At 37.8% G+C, this 14,181-nt stretch overlaps 1 protein-coding gene across 2 annotated transcripts in view; it reads left to right on the top strand.

Moving 5' to 3' along the window:
* Nucleotides 1-1,784: 1,784 nt before the first annotated feature.
* The window catches only part of WDR49 (WD repeat domain 49), a 174,344-nt gene continuing 161,947 nt past the window's right edge, over nt 1,785-14,181 (top strand). For both annotated transcript variants that reach the window (XM_030822787.1, XM_030822786.1), the window contains exons 1-2: nt 1,785-1,893; nt 2,225-2,463. In XM_030822787.1, the coding sequence (XP_030678647.1) occupies nt 2,299-2,463 (165 nt within the window). In that variant the 5' untranslated portion in view covers nt 1,785-1,893; nt 2,225-2,298. The remainder of the gene's footprint in view (nt 1,894-2,224; nt 2,464-14,181) is intronic.

Raw genomic sequence — 14,181 nt, 5'->3', positions numbered from 1 at the left:
TAGAGACAGGGTTCCTCCATGTCGGCCAGGCTGGTCTCGAACTCCTGTCCTCAAGTGATCTGCCTGTCTTGGCCTCCCAAATTGTGGGATTAGAGGCATGAGCCACCGTGCCCTGCCTATTAGGCTTTTAATAAATGGTTTTTTGAAAGAATAATGAGAGATGGATGAATAAATGAAAGCATGAATAAAACTTCATTTTTTTCTATAATGGGTACAGGAACTCCCACAGGATGCTCTTCTCTCTGTTCTGTACCATGCCTCTAGTGAACACCAGCTCAGAAGAGCAGGAAGAGACCCTAGAGAAGATGTAATGCCAACTTTTTAGTTTACAGAAGTAAAAATAAAGTGCAACGGGCACATCCATCTAAAGTGCAGTGATACAGTTTGGCAGTGTCCCCGCCCAAATCTCACCTTGAATTCTAATAATCCCCACATGTCAAGGGCATGGCCAGGTGGAGTTAACTGACTCATGGGGGCGGTTTCCCAATACTGTTCTCCTGGTAGCGAATAAGTCTCATGAGATCTGATGGTTTTGTAAATGGGAGTTACCCTGCACATGCTGTCTTGCCTGCTGCCATGTAAGACGTGACTTTGCCCTCATTCGCTTTCTGTCATGATTTTGAGGCCTCCCCAGCCATGTGAAACTATGAGTCAATTAAACCTCTTCCCTTTATAAATTACCCAGTCTCAGGTATGTCTTCATTAGCAGTGTGAAAACAGACTAATACATGCAGTATCTGAAGTTTGGGAGCCATTCTGTTCTCTTCCATATGTTACTATTTGTGTGACCTTTGGCATTTTCTTTGCTTTTTTTGTTTTTTTTTCTTTTTTGAGACAGGTTCTCATTCTGTTGCCCAGGCTGGAGTGCAGTGGCACAATCTTGGCTCACTGCAACCTCTGCCCCCAAGGTTCAAGGGATCCTTCTACCTCAGCCTCCCAGGAGCTGGGATCACAGGTGTGCGCCACCATGCTCTGCTGATTATTTTTGTATTTTTACTAGATACGATGTCTCATCATGTTGCCCAGGCTGCTCTCAAACTCCTGAGCTGAAGCCATCCACCTGCCTCAGCCTCCCAAAGTGTAGGGATTATAGGCGTGAGCCACTGTGCCTGGCTTTTTGCTTCTTTATCAGTAAAATGGGGATAATGATCATATCTGCCTTGTAGGATTGTTGTCAAGCTTAAACAAGATAATGAACATAAAGTTTTAGTGCCTGGCACATGGTTAATACTCAAAAAATGTTAATTTTTCTTCTTTTTCTCCTCCTTTTCATTATTATTAGCTGAATCAGTAATGACACTGCAAGCAATTTTATCATTAGATTTATCATACTATGTTATGCTGTGTTTTTTTAATCACATTTTCAACAAGTTGGAAGCTTTATTGAACCATCTCTATTTTATATACACAGAAACTAAGACAAGAAGAATATAAGAAACAGATCCCTATTATATAAGAATAAAATATTTTCTGTGTATAAAACAGAATTCCAGAATTTCATGCTTTTTTCTTTGACTAATCATATTGTTTCATAATATATATCCTATATAATGGTAAAAGTTGTCTTTAGATAATACAAGATGTCGTTTAATAAAAAATGAGTGGAATGAACTGTCCTTTTATTTAAAAAAAACCATTTCAACATTTACATTATATATTTAAACTTTCAATTGGAGAGGGGAAAGTGAAAGGGAAAGTTTTAGTTGGCTTTGTGTTGGTTGCCAGGAAACATACAAAAGGATCAGAACAGATGAAACAAACAACTCCACATTGCTGGGAAGGTGGCCTTCAGAGTCAAGTACTTCATTCCTAGGGCAACTCTGCAGCTTTGTCATCTAACTCTTCCAGACAAGAAAGTGGAGTTGAAAACTACAACATGTTAATGGAAGCAAGGTTAGTGAAAGATATTTTTGGGAAGGTGCTTTTCTAATGCATTTAAAATGAGGATTGGAAGTTGTTTTCTGTGTCAGTTACTATAAATGTGGGGAAAGCTTTACACATTTTTAATCAAGCCAGGTTAAACAGAGTTTAAGGAAGGGGTAAAAATACCATTTTAAAACCATTCAACTGTAAATTTTGAAAATAAACTCTAGAATCAAATAAGTGAGAGGGTTGAGGGCTATTTCCTACCTCAGCTTGAACATTTTGCCTCCTGATTGTATGCCTTGAAAGGTTTGTACTTTCACTTTGGAATTCTATTGCTAAGTTGAGTTTCTTTTCAAAGGCACCTGTTGAAGGAAAAAAAAGATCCATCCTTATAGAAATAGTTGAAGGCAACTGAGAAAAGGTGAAGCCATTATGAGTTGCCAGAAAGCTGCACTTGAGTTAAACACAGGGTCACAGCTTGGGCCAAAGAGCCCTGAGAGAACAGAAGGTGTAACTGCATTTGAAGACTATGGTACAGGCCTGCTTGAAAACCAACTCAGCGTGGGTGACTTTGTAAAAATACAGAAGGCCTTTGAGGTAAGTGTGAAGCTTATTGACCAGATAGTTTGAGTTGTTCATGAAGGAGCCTAGAATGAAACACAGAGATATTTTTCTTTAAGCATTAAAAAAAAATACACTTAATGGTTATAGCAGAGAATGAAAAATAATTGGTTAGGCATGGATTTAATACAATGTGCTTGGTAGCTTTGCCCCTCAGTTCTTTGGGCCAAATAATATTCTTTAGTTTGAAATTGCTTCACTGAATTTCATTACTATCAAGAAAGAACTATTTATTCTTGGAAAAAATTTTTTTCTTAGAGATCAACATATTTTGGGGAAACAAAAAATTATGGTTGTGAGTGAAGAAAGCCAGATCTCTAAGGTGACCTCCAGAAATAATTGTTCTTGCATTTAATATGGACATAGAACTCAGGAAATGCAAATATGTGTACCCAGTTTGCAAAAATGTCCTCCTGTCTCACTCACCCTAAGTGGCACAGCTCCTTTTCTAAGCTGATTTTGGCACTTTGTTGTCCCAAGATCCCTTATGAGGGACAAGTCTCCCACTCATTTTGTAAATCCTGGAACAATGCCAATAAAAACAAAATTAGAATTTTTCATTTTAACTCTACATAAAAAATAAGCCATACAAATTTAACTATAAATGAATAATTTTCTTCTTGCTCTCTTAGTCAATTAATTTTGAATTCTGCAGCTTTGCATAATGAATAGCATACATCAAAGTGATTTTTAGTTTCAAATATGGGTAGAAAGAAGTGCTCTTCCATGATGTAGAATTTAGGTAGTCATGAGCCTCCAACATTTCTACTATATTATGTTTACTAAAATATGATCTAGGGCCTTCTTTTGTTTTTGTTTTTGTTTTTTTTTTTTGAGACGGAGTCTCGCTCTGTCGCCCAGGCTGGAGTGCAGTGACACAATCTCGCCTCACTGCAAGCTCCACCTCCCGGGTTCACGCCATTCTCCTGCCTCAGCCTCTCCGAGTAGCTGGGACTACAGGCGCCCGCCACCACGCCCGGCTAATTTTTTTGTATTTTTAGTAGAGACGGGGTTTCACCATGGTCTCGATCTCCTGATCTCGTGATCATCCCGCCTCGGCCTCCCAAAGTGCTGGGATTACAAGCGTGAGCCACCGCGCCCGGCCGTAGGGCCTTCTGAAGATTGTCCGTGGGTGCTTGAAGTATCCATACTAATTTGAAATAGAAAATATTTTGGAATACCACCTGGAAATTAATAAAATATAATAAAAGCTCACAATATATTGGCCTGTAATAGGCACACATTTTTATCTTTAGATATCCACAAAAGAATATAACAAGTTGGGTTCCACCTGTACTGATAAATTAATGTCCCAATAGTATCAACCTTTTCTTTATAATAGAACTTATCATATTTAGTAGCAAGACATGCTCTGTCCTACACTTCTCTCATTTTAACCTTCATATATTTGCTATTCACCCAACCTCATTTGTCTGAAATATTTCACTGCTGCTGCTCACGCTCAGTGCCCCAAGTAAATTTGGCATATTTTGATAGACATAGCAAACATTTTGACAGCTTGAGGACATTCAGTAAAACATAACAGCGGATTATGACAGCTTTGACTCTGTAGTGAACAGAAATGTGGCAGTTTTGTTCCGGTGCTAAGAACACAAAGAATTTGAATGCTAGGGCCTATTAGGAGAGGCTACATTATAAAGTTGATGTGTTGGTGAAACTGCTTCAGAAGGTTAGAGGTGGGTGTTCTTTCCAAACTACAGATTAGTCTTGAGTGAACCCAAGTGAAACTGGAAAATTCAGCCTCAAGTTTTAATTTAATTTTATTTTATGTTAAACATTTCAAAGGCCAGACCACTTATTTTTACATTACCAGTTGGAAAAGCAGGAACTCATGGACCAAAGGGGAGAAGAGAAGGTAATTCAGAGCTTGTATGAACATAGACAGTTTTTCTAAAAAAGAAATTGAGCTTCGCAGGTGTACCTTCAAAAAAAAAAAAAAACAAAATGAAGTTCATCCATTTTAGCAGACTCAACAGCCAGAGAATGGAATAATCCCATGGCAAATGTGCAGCCAGTACTAAAAGTTAGACCTTTGAGCCACCATGATTTCCAAACACAGCATGGCCACCTCAAGAAGAATGATGCACTAGATGATTTTAATGGTATCCAGTCCATCTGTCATGAGTTTTAGGCCCAGAGGCCACAGGTATAGATTGCTGTAAAAGGACAAAATGCCCTCAACAGCATTCCTGCAACTTCGAACTTTAAAGGCAGTGATTTCTGGTCTAATTACTAAGGATATGCTCTTAGAAATGTCAAGATTCTGGCACCAGATTCCTTTATATCTTCATTTTTTTTCTTACACAGATTGCTTGTTTGGGGCTGAAGAGTTGTCAGATATTAGGTGAAGTCCGTCTCCTTAAACAGCAGTGGCAATTCTTAAGTGAAAAAATAGGAAGTTGGGTCTTTGAATTATGCAGTAAATGTTTTACATGCATTTCCAAATAAAATATCACATACCATATTGATCGTAGTAGTAACATTTAGGAATAAAGCAAGTAGTGCTTTTGTTCATTGTGCAGTGGTACAAATGGATCAGAATCATGCAGTGTTTCAGATCTAGGAGTCAGATTTCCTGAGCTTAAATCCCAGCTTTGCCACTTACAGTGTGACTCTGTGCAAATACTTAATCTCTCTGGGCTCAGTTTCCTTTATTTCTAACACGAGGATAACAGAGTTTTCATGACGATTAAAGGAGGTACTATCTGGAAAGCACTTTAAAAAGTGCATGCCACAGAGATTAAGTGTTCAATTAACATTAGATAATTGTGCTAATTATCTCATTTAGTAAGTAGAAGTTAAACCATGTGACCTCTGACAGTGCCTTGATTCTAATTCATACTTTTCTTAAAGGAAATTAAACTTCAAATGACACTTGCTGCTATGCGTCTTCATTCCTATTAGTTGTGGAAGGAAGTGGTAAGAGCTGCAAAGACATAAATTCACATAGAAGAGTCAAAAGCGTAATTGTTCTATCTCTCATTTCATATTTTCTTAGCAGGCAAAAATTCTAATTGATGTCTTGATTCTTTTCTTTGGAACAAAAAGTTACCTGGGTAGAAGGACAGAAAAGTAACTTGTGGATTTCATTTTCCTTTAAGTGATGGTGTCAAAAAAGCCATATATCAGCCTGAAGGGAGAGAAACTTGCATTATTCATAGAATCGTAAAATGGTTGTTACTCAAACTTCCCTGTAGCACTTACAATACTTAGAGAAATGACATGGTCTCTGGATGCTCATATTATTTTGATGTCAACTATATTTTACATTTTCTTTGAAATTCCAAAAGCCAACTATTGTTTGAGGAAGAGTAGCTGTGGTTTGCTGATTTTATAGGAGTGGTGAGAAGTAAAAATTTTGGTCTAAGGAAAATGGAATTTTGGGAAAGCCAGGGGGTCTGATATTTATTGAGCTTCTCCTGAGAGTCTGGCTATGTAGGTGTCTGAGTATTTCTTTTCTTACATTCTCCATTGTTGATCTCTGTATGTCAACGATGGTTTAACATTAGACCTTGATCCTAGATTAATTGCTGCCTGTTTGGTCTGAGACCATAGTTTGCCCTGTGCTTCTGGGCTCTGCAGGTTAGGTCCTGAACTGCCTTTATCAGCAACTGTGTCTATATCTTCTCCTGGCACATCTGTTCTGGCCTGGTTGTAAGCTGAGAGCTGGGGGCTGGCCTTACCCTGTCAGCTCCATGCTATCATTTGCTCAAGCCCTGCTAAATCTTTAGCTTTAACTATAACTAGAAGTGAAACCTCCTAAGCCACATGTAAAATGTGAGGTATTTATCCTTAAAGTAGGAAGGGCCAAATAGTTTAGTGTAAGAAAGGCACAGTAAAAATCCTAGCAAGACTGCCCCAGAGACTGTTCGGTGAGAATTCTTAAAACAAATTTGTCTTGGAGGTGAATGAGATCTAAACACAATGCACTTATTCAAACTGAATCTCAAAAGACCGGAGAAGTTCAGTAGTCAATTCTGCAAGTTCTAGAATTGTGCTTAATGGGTAATACAATTACATTTAAAGAATTTTGATATTCTCATCCTTGATTATCTTGTTTTTTTTTTTTTTTTTTTTTTTTTTGAGACGGAGTCTCTCTGTGTCGCCCAGGCTGGAGTGCAGTGGCGCAATCTCGGCTCACTGCAAGCTCCGCCTCCCGGGTTCACGCCATTCTCCTGCCTCAGCCTCTCCGAGTAGCTGGGACCACAGGCGGCCGCCACCACGCCCGGCTAATTTTTTGTATTTTTAGTAGAGACGGGGTTTCACCGTGGTCTCGATCTCCTGACCTCGTGATCCGCCCGCCTCGGCCTCCCAAAGTGCTGGGATTACAAGCGTGAGCCACCGTGCCCGGCCTCCTTGATTATCTTTATAAAATTGCCAAAACACCTGAACAGTATCTTGGGGATTTTAGAAAGCATTCTACAGCAGGGTCTATGAACTGTGCTTGTTTGCTTCAAGACAAAGCTGAGGATGTTGATGTCCTGCCAGGCAAGCTAGGCTCTACAGGAATATAGAAAGTCAGAATGGGCCTTTTCTTACCTTTTTTTTTAACTCATCCTGCTTTCTAAACTGTCAAGCTTCCTCCAAATTTATGGAGGACCCATCATTCTCTAGGCCTTCTCATTGCCCATTGTACCTTCACTACTAAGGTACCCAAATGAACAGGTCTTCCTAGACGTGTCTCATACTCCAAAACTGTTCTTGTATCTTCCTTCTTTCCTTTCTACCCAGGCACCACCATCCCAAACACATAAATAAAATTACTCATTTTTGTTTCATTCCCTTTCCCCAGAAACTTTAGATGTTCTTATCTCTGATAAAATGAAATGGTCCATAAAGTTCATTTAAAATTTTTTCTTAGATAAAACTGTTAAGGTGTAAAGTTGGGTATTATGCTATCCAACAATGTTGAGAATTAGAAAATCTTTTTTATAGTGTATGCAAACTGTGTAAAATATATAATATCTGCAACATGACAGAGGTACTATTTCCTGTTCACATAAAGTAAAAAGCAGGTATTTCTAATGGGTAAGCAGTTGCAAGCAGGGATTCAGATCTCAGGCTGTCCCCACCTTCTGCCTTCTGCACAAGCCATGCATCAGCTAGTAGCAGTGGGGAGCACTGGGGAATGTTTTTTGTGGTCCAGCTCACATCCCATTGGCTAGCACTCAGTCATATGGCTACATGTAACTTCAAGTTACTTCAAGTCGTATGGCAAGTAGGGACAGCTGTGTGCCCACATAATGATCTCACCCATGATCCTCTTAGAAATTTTAGAAAATTTCCTTCTCTCCTAATGAACCAGCATGCTTCAGTTTGTAAATTATGGAGACCTTTGTGTCTAATTGTATTTTGTGTTCTGTCTTAGCTGCCAGGAAGTTCAAAGCTAAATTTAGTGTTCAACTGTTACAACTATGCTTAACTTAGGTTTTCTGGGACAATTATCTGCTCTTTTTATTATATAATTCTTGTTCTTTTATCTTTGTTTTAATAGTCCTATTGCCTATGTATCTTCTGTTGTAACTGAACTAAAATTCTTTCTGGAAATCAGTGTAGGTAAAAATGATGAATAAAAATTTAATACCTTTCAAGTATAGTAAGATTTTATAAGGCACTTATGTTGGCATCATGTTATTTGATCCTTTACCAGCCTGAAACGTAGGCACGGCATACATTTTTACTTCCCATTTACAAATAAGGAGATGAAGGACTAAAAATATTCAATTGAATTCCCCCATGGGCAGAGCCAGAACTCAGAGGCAGATCGTCAACTTTGGAGTCCATATATGGCATGACTTCCACTGGCCACAAGATAACCTTCCTTTGGCATGTTGCTCTAAGGAACATGAATCTAACAGGATAAAGATTTCCTAAACAAAATCCATGTTAAATTAATAGTGCACAGGCCCTGTGCTCTGCTAACTTGGAGCTAATGCATAATCAGCAAATAATCAACAACTGCTACAATGAAATCAATGTAGAGAAAGGGTGGAAGAATGAAAAGGAAATAATAACCAATTGCTTTTTTAAAAAATATTTTTTTCTTTCTAAAGGCATCTCAATGGAGACTTGTGAGAAGGTAAACAGGTGAAGCTTAGTCTCACCTGTATATAGTAAAAAGTGCATTCTGCAGCCTCAGCCAATTCATCATCTGCTGACCAAAGACAGCAGGTCGTAGCATTTCTCGCCCATTGCTCTTAGTGCAATCAAAATACCTATTTTTAATGGCAGCAGAAAACATTAAGGTGATAGCATGAAGACAAATCCAATACCACTGTAGTTGGCACAATTAGAAATGGCAGAGGAATTCTGTGGTAGTTTTATCTGATTTGTTAAAATTCATGAATAATGATAGCAAATGGTGTCATCACCAAAACTCAAGGAAGTGAAGTTGTATCTCACTACAAATGAAAAATTTGCCTTCCCGAATCCTGCTGCCTTTGTGCTGAATTTTGTGACAAGTTCTAACAGTTTCCTGCCTTTTCAAACTCTCTGTGAACTTTTACAACAGGCACTTATAAAAATTAATCTGGATCAGTGTGTGATGAAGAGTGCTTTTAGTAAACAAGTGGTTTAACCTTGAGCGTTGGCCAAAACTGGAGAAGTGAAGACAACCAAGAAAACTTGTTACAGAGGAGGGAGGGAGAAAGAAAGCAAAGATGTCTATTGCTGTTCATGTGTAGTGCATCAGTTTAGCCAGACTTGTGAACTAAGGGCACTGCTACTTTTGAAATTTTCCTGAGAGTTAAACAAGAAAAATGAATAAAAGAATGAAAGAACCATTATTTGTGGCATTTTGGCTTCAATTTGTCACATTTTGCCAAGTATAACATATTAATGATGACACAAGACACCCTCACTCTATTGCTAGAAATAGGAATCCTCTAAACTGTCCGTTAGTGATTTCTGATCATTTCCCAAGGCTCTGCCTCATACTTGTGCAGGAAAAAGTGCCTTGGGGTCTTTTCTCCTTTCATCATGTCTCACCGACATTCTATGGATGTGGCTATTATGAAATCCTGATTCTCTAGGCACTGACATCTCTGTCGAGGCATTACCAGAGACATTATGTTCCTCTACTGCTTCACTTCCCATGTGTACATGCATACACCTTTCTCTAATTTTCTCAATAGATCCAAGGCCAAATTATCACACTAGTTTTGCTACAGACATGTACTCTTCAATATGTGCTACATTTGGTTATTTAAATAAAATAAGAATTTCATAAAATAAAGTTCAGTTCCTCACAAGCACCCGCCATTTCAAGCACTCAGTAGCCACATGTGGCTAGTGGCTACTATACTGGCTGCAAAGAATATAGAACATTTTCATCATTGCAGAAAGTTCCATTGGACAATGCTGCTTCCAACCCTTTCTCATGACTTCATACTAACTTGTTTTGCTTCCTCACTTCTCGACATATATTTGTGGCCAAGGAGCTGCTCTCAGCTCCTCAGTCCCACTATAAACACATCAGACTGCCCATGTCTTAGAACCCAGAGGCCAAACTGATTCTTGGCCCCAGAGATAGCAGAAATTATTTCTCTTCACTCTAGTCTAAGACCTATATTTCCATGTTCCCTTCCTAGGACTGTAAAGAATGGGAAGATCTATTCCTTTCAGGGGAATCTTTCCTTCTTCCTTCTGGTGCAACTCCCATCCTCTCAACTCCCAACACACACACAGGTGTTTAGTCTGGATTTATGGTTCCAACGAGTCCATCACAAAATTATCTGACCTGGACCATTATCCAAAGCGTTCCAGTCATGCTGATCATATTTTACTTACTCCTGTTTTAGGGCCTACGAGATGCTGGTGCCTCAGTTTGGAATATTTCTCTCCCATCTCCAACAATTTCCTGGCTAACTCCTACTCAATGTGTGTAAATACCACTGCCTTAGGAAAGCCTTTTCTTACCATGCAGGCGGGATTAGTGCCCTAATATGACCCTGTTTTCTCTTCTCATAGCTTCCTATATGTTCCTTTGGTTGCTTTCATCATAGATGCTCTGATTAGCACAATGCCATTATTTGTTTAAAGTCAAATAGAAGTCCCAGGCAGGCTATAGAGACAACTGAGTGTGAGAGAATTGCAACATGGATTCTGGAGGAGAGAGGCCATGAGAGGAGATATCTGTAGGAGAGAATAGACTGTTTAAGACTGGACCTTACAAAATTCTTCAAGGCAGTGGAGAAACAACTGGAGTTGGTACAAGAAATAAAGCAGCTGAGTTATTTTCCAGAAGTAGGAGAAGAAGCAAACAAACAAAAAAGGAGGATATAGCCAGCCATATAAAATTTCATTTATTTTTATGATTCCTATTTAGCAATCCTTGTATCATTAAAATAAATAAGGCTGGGCATGGTGACTCACGCCTGTAATCCCAGAACTTTGGGAGGCCAAGGCGGGCACACTGCTTGAGGTCAGGAGTTCAAGAACAGCTTGGCCAACATGGCAAAATCCCATCTCTACAAAACTACAAAAACCAGCCAGGCATTATGGCAGGTGTCTGTAATCCCAGCTACTCGGGAGGCTGAGGTGGGAAAATTGCTTGAACCCGGGAGGCGAAGGTGGCAGTGAGCCAAGATCGCACCACTGCACTCCAGCCTGGGTGACTGAGCGAGACTCAATCTCAAAACTAAAAATAATAAATAAATAAATAAAATTAAATAAATAAAATAAAATAAATATAAGTAACACATTATTCTCATGGTAAAAAATCCAAGCTAAACATGAAATTTCCCCCTTAGCTTGGTCCATCCTCAGTCATTATACTCCCCTGGGTAACTACTCTTAATATTTTCTGGTGTTTTTTAAATGCATTTTTATCCATATATACACATACACATATCACATGTAGCTTTGTTTTATGTAGAATATATTTACATACATTATCATATTTTATGTATTCAAGAAAGAATGCTACATAAATAGCTGCTGATCATGTGAAAAGGCACCTGAACTTCTTAAGAATTTGATTTGATACTCTAATCAAGAAAGAAGACATTCTTTTTACAATCATCAGATTGGCAAATATTAAAAAGATCAATAACATTCACTGATGGCAAAGAACCAGGGGAATAGGCACTCTTACTAAGATTGTAAATTGACAAAGCTTTTCTGGAAGGCAATTTGCCATTATATATCAAATATAAAATGTATCACATGTATGCTTTTTAATCAGCAGCTCTAATCCTCCAAGCTACCCTAAATACATTCTGAAGTACAGAAAAAAATACATGCAAAGCTATGATTGTAATATCACTTACAAACCGGAATATTTACAACCCAAATATTCATGAATTGGATGAATGTATAAATAAATTATGGTATACTCCTATTACTCAGCTATTAAAAAGAATAAGGAAGACTTATATAAGATTGCCTAAGATTTGATGTTCAGTGAAAACAAGAAAATCACAGAATAGTGCATAATCATATTCTAAAATAAAAAATGTACATATTTATGTGGTCTAGAGGTTATAGAAAAAGAGAACTGTGATTGTAGTGGGGCAAGTTATAGCAAATGAGTTTGTGGGCACCGTATCTATACCGTAATTCAATGCAAACATAAATGTTCTTAAAATGCTGGCGTATCTTCATAACCTAAAGACTCTGTGGTACTATTTCTAAATGTATGTCTAGCAATGCTGAAATTAAGAGTGCTGAATTTAAAACCAGTGCCTTTTATAGATACTATGTCGTTCTACTCAGAGCATTAACTTCCTTCCATTGAATTTTAGCATTAAGAGAGAGAACATAGAGAACCACTCTACTGTCTTTATTTTACAGGTGATGAACAGAAATCCAAAAAAATAAATAAATAAAAAAGCAGGGGTGGGGGGATTTTACAGGTGATGAACAGAAATCCCAAAAAATAAACAAATAAAAAAGCAGGGGTGGGGGGGATTTGTCATTTTCTATTGAGTGATTTGCAGAGCCAGAACATTGTCCAACATGGTCGGGTAGCCAGTTTTTGTTTCTTTTCTCTAGTGAACAATTTAACGCTATTTTAACTTATTTATAATTTCCCAAAGTTATTTTATACATTATTATTCTATAATCTTGGCCATCATTCACCATTATGACCCCCTCCCCAAACTTGCTATTATCAGTAAAATAGATGAATATCTCTTCCTCAATATAGAAGAGAATATTTGCAATATATTTATCATTTACTCATTCTTACAACAGATATTTATTGAATGTCTACCCTGTGGCAGTTAAAAGCTGCTTAGACCCAGGCCTTCCTTTATGGAGGGCTATATTTTAAGTAAACTTCCCTAGGAACAAAGGCATTCTTCTAGATAACCATAATGCCATTTTTGTACCAGGAAATTCAACTTTATACGTTACCTAATGAAAAGGTTGATATTAAAATGTCCCCTTTTGTCCCAGTAATGTCTTTTATATAAAATCACAGATCCAATACAGAATTATACATTTACTTTAGTTGACACATCTCTCTCATCTGTTTAGTTTCCCTTAATCTTGAGGAGTCCCCCACTTTTTCTTGTCTTTCATGACATAAACATTTTTGAAGAATTCATGCGAGTTACTTAGAACATCCCATTATCTGGGTTTTCTTATTGATTCTTTACTGTTAGACTCTTTACCATTTTTGGAAAGAATACCGCCTAGTTATCTCCACCTCTTGTATGGCATTGAGAGTCCCATTATGTCAATTTGTCCCATTACTGGTGATGCTATAAGTTGGATCCCTTGATTGAAGTGGATCCACCAGAGTTATCCGTTGTAAAGGAACTTGTGGGCTGATACTTTTTTTTTTTGTGGGCTGATACTTTATACTATATTGTGAGTATTCTTCAACAAGATTTCATCCGTTGGTTTGACTATTGATTGATTATCTTTGCTGGAAACAATGACTCTACTGATGGTTGAAAAATGGTGATTTTTAAATGCTGTTGATTCTTACTCATTTTCAGTATGGCATTTTTCTTTCTGTAAGAGTCTTCGGCCCCTCTTCTCTTTCACCCTCTCATTCTCTCTCTCTGCGTTGAATCTGACCACAGATTAATGGATTCATTTATTCTATTCAATGTGCTGTTTTCTATTATGGTCATTATTTTATGATACTCAACATGCCCCAAATTTGGCTAGTGTGAGACCCCTTCAAGCCAGCTCTTGTATCCTTTTAACATATTTGCATCAATCTCTTATTACTGCTTTGCTTTCTGGCACAAGATGATGTGCCCAAGACCTGGAACCAGCCATTTCTCCAGGGATCCCCAGTTCCATTGATTGGAGAATGGTATTTAGAGTAACAGGATCTGGGTAGTAGTGTGTTCATTGCTATTAGGGGTGTCATTGCTTCCAGTCCTTTCAGTTGACGTAGCTAGGATATATCTATACCTATCTAAATCAATATTTATATTTATTGATCTATACATATTTTTAAAACTAATGAACTTATACTAATACTTCCAATTCAATTCAAATACCACAGGGTTCTTCCCCTCCCTCTGTCACTCCATATTTGTATCATTTGCATTTCCATGCTCTCACATTTTGAACCTTTGTTCTAGCAGCATTAATATATTTATTTGTATGCTTTATTCTGTAATGTATATGAAACAGTTTTGGAACTATTATATCAACACTACTCCAAAGATGAAAGTAAAATTCAAGACTTATTTGCAGTTTTTTTGCATT

The sequence above is a fragment of the Nomascus leucogenys genome, chromosome 11, assembly GCF_006542625.1.
Source record: "Nomascus leucogenys isolate Asia chromosome 11, Asia_NLE_v1, whole genome shotgun sequence".
Taxonomy (NCBI): Eukaryota; Metazoa; Chordata; class Mammalia; order Primates; family Hylobatidae; genus Nomascus; species Nomascus leucogenys.
Note: the sequence above shows the minus strand (reverse complement) of the source record. Positions and strands in the feature narration are given on the sequence as shown.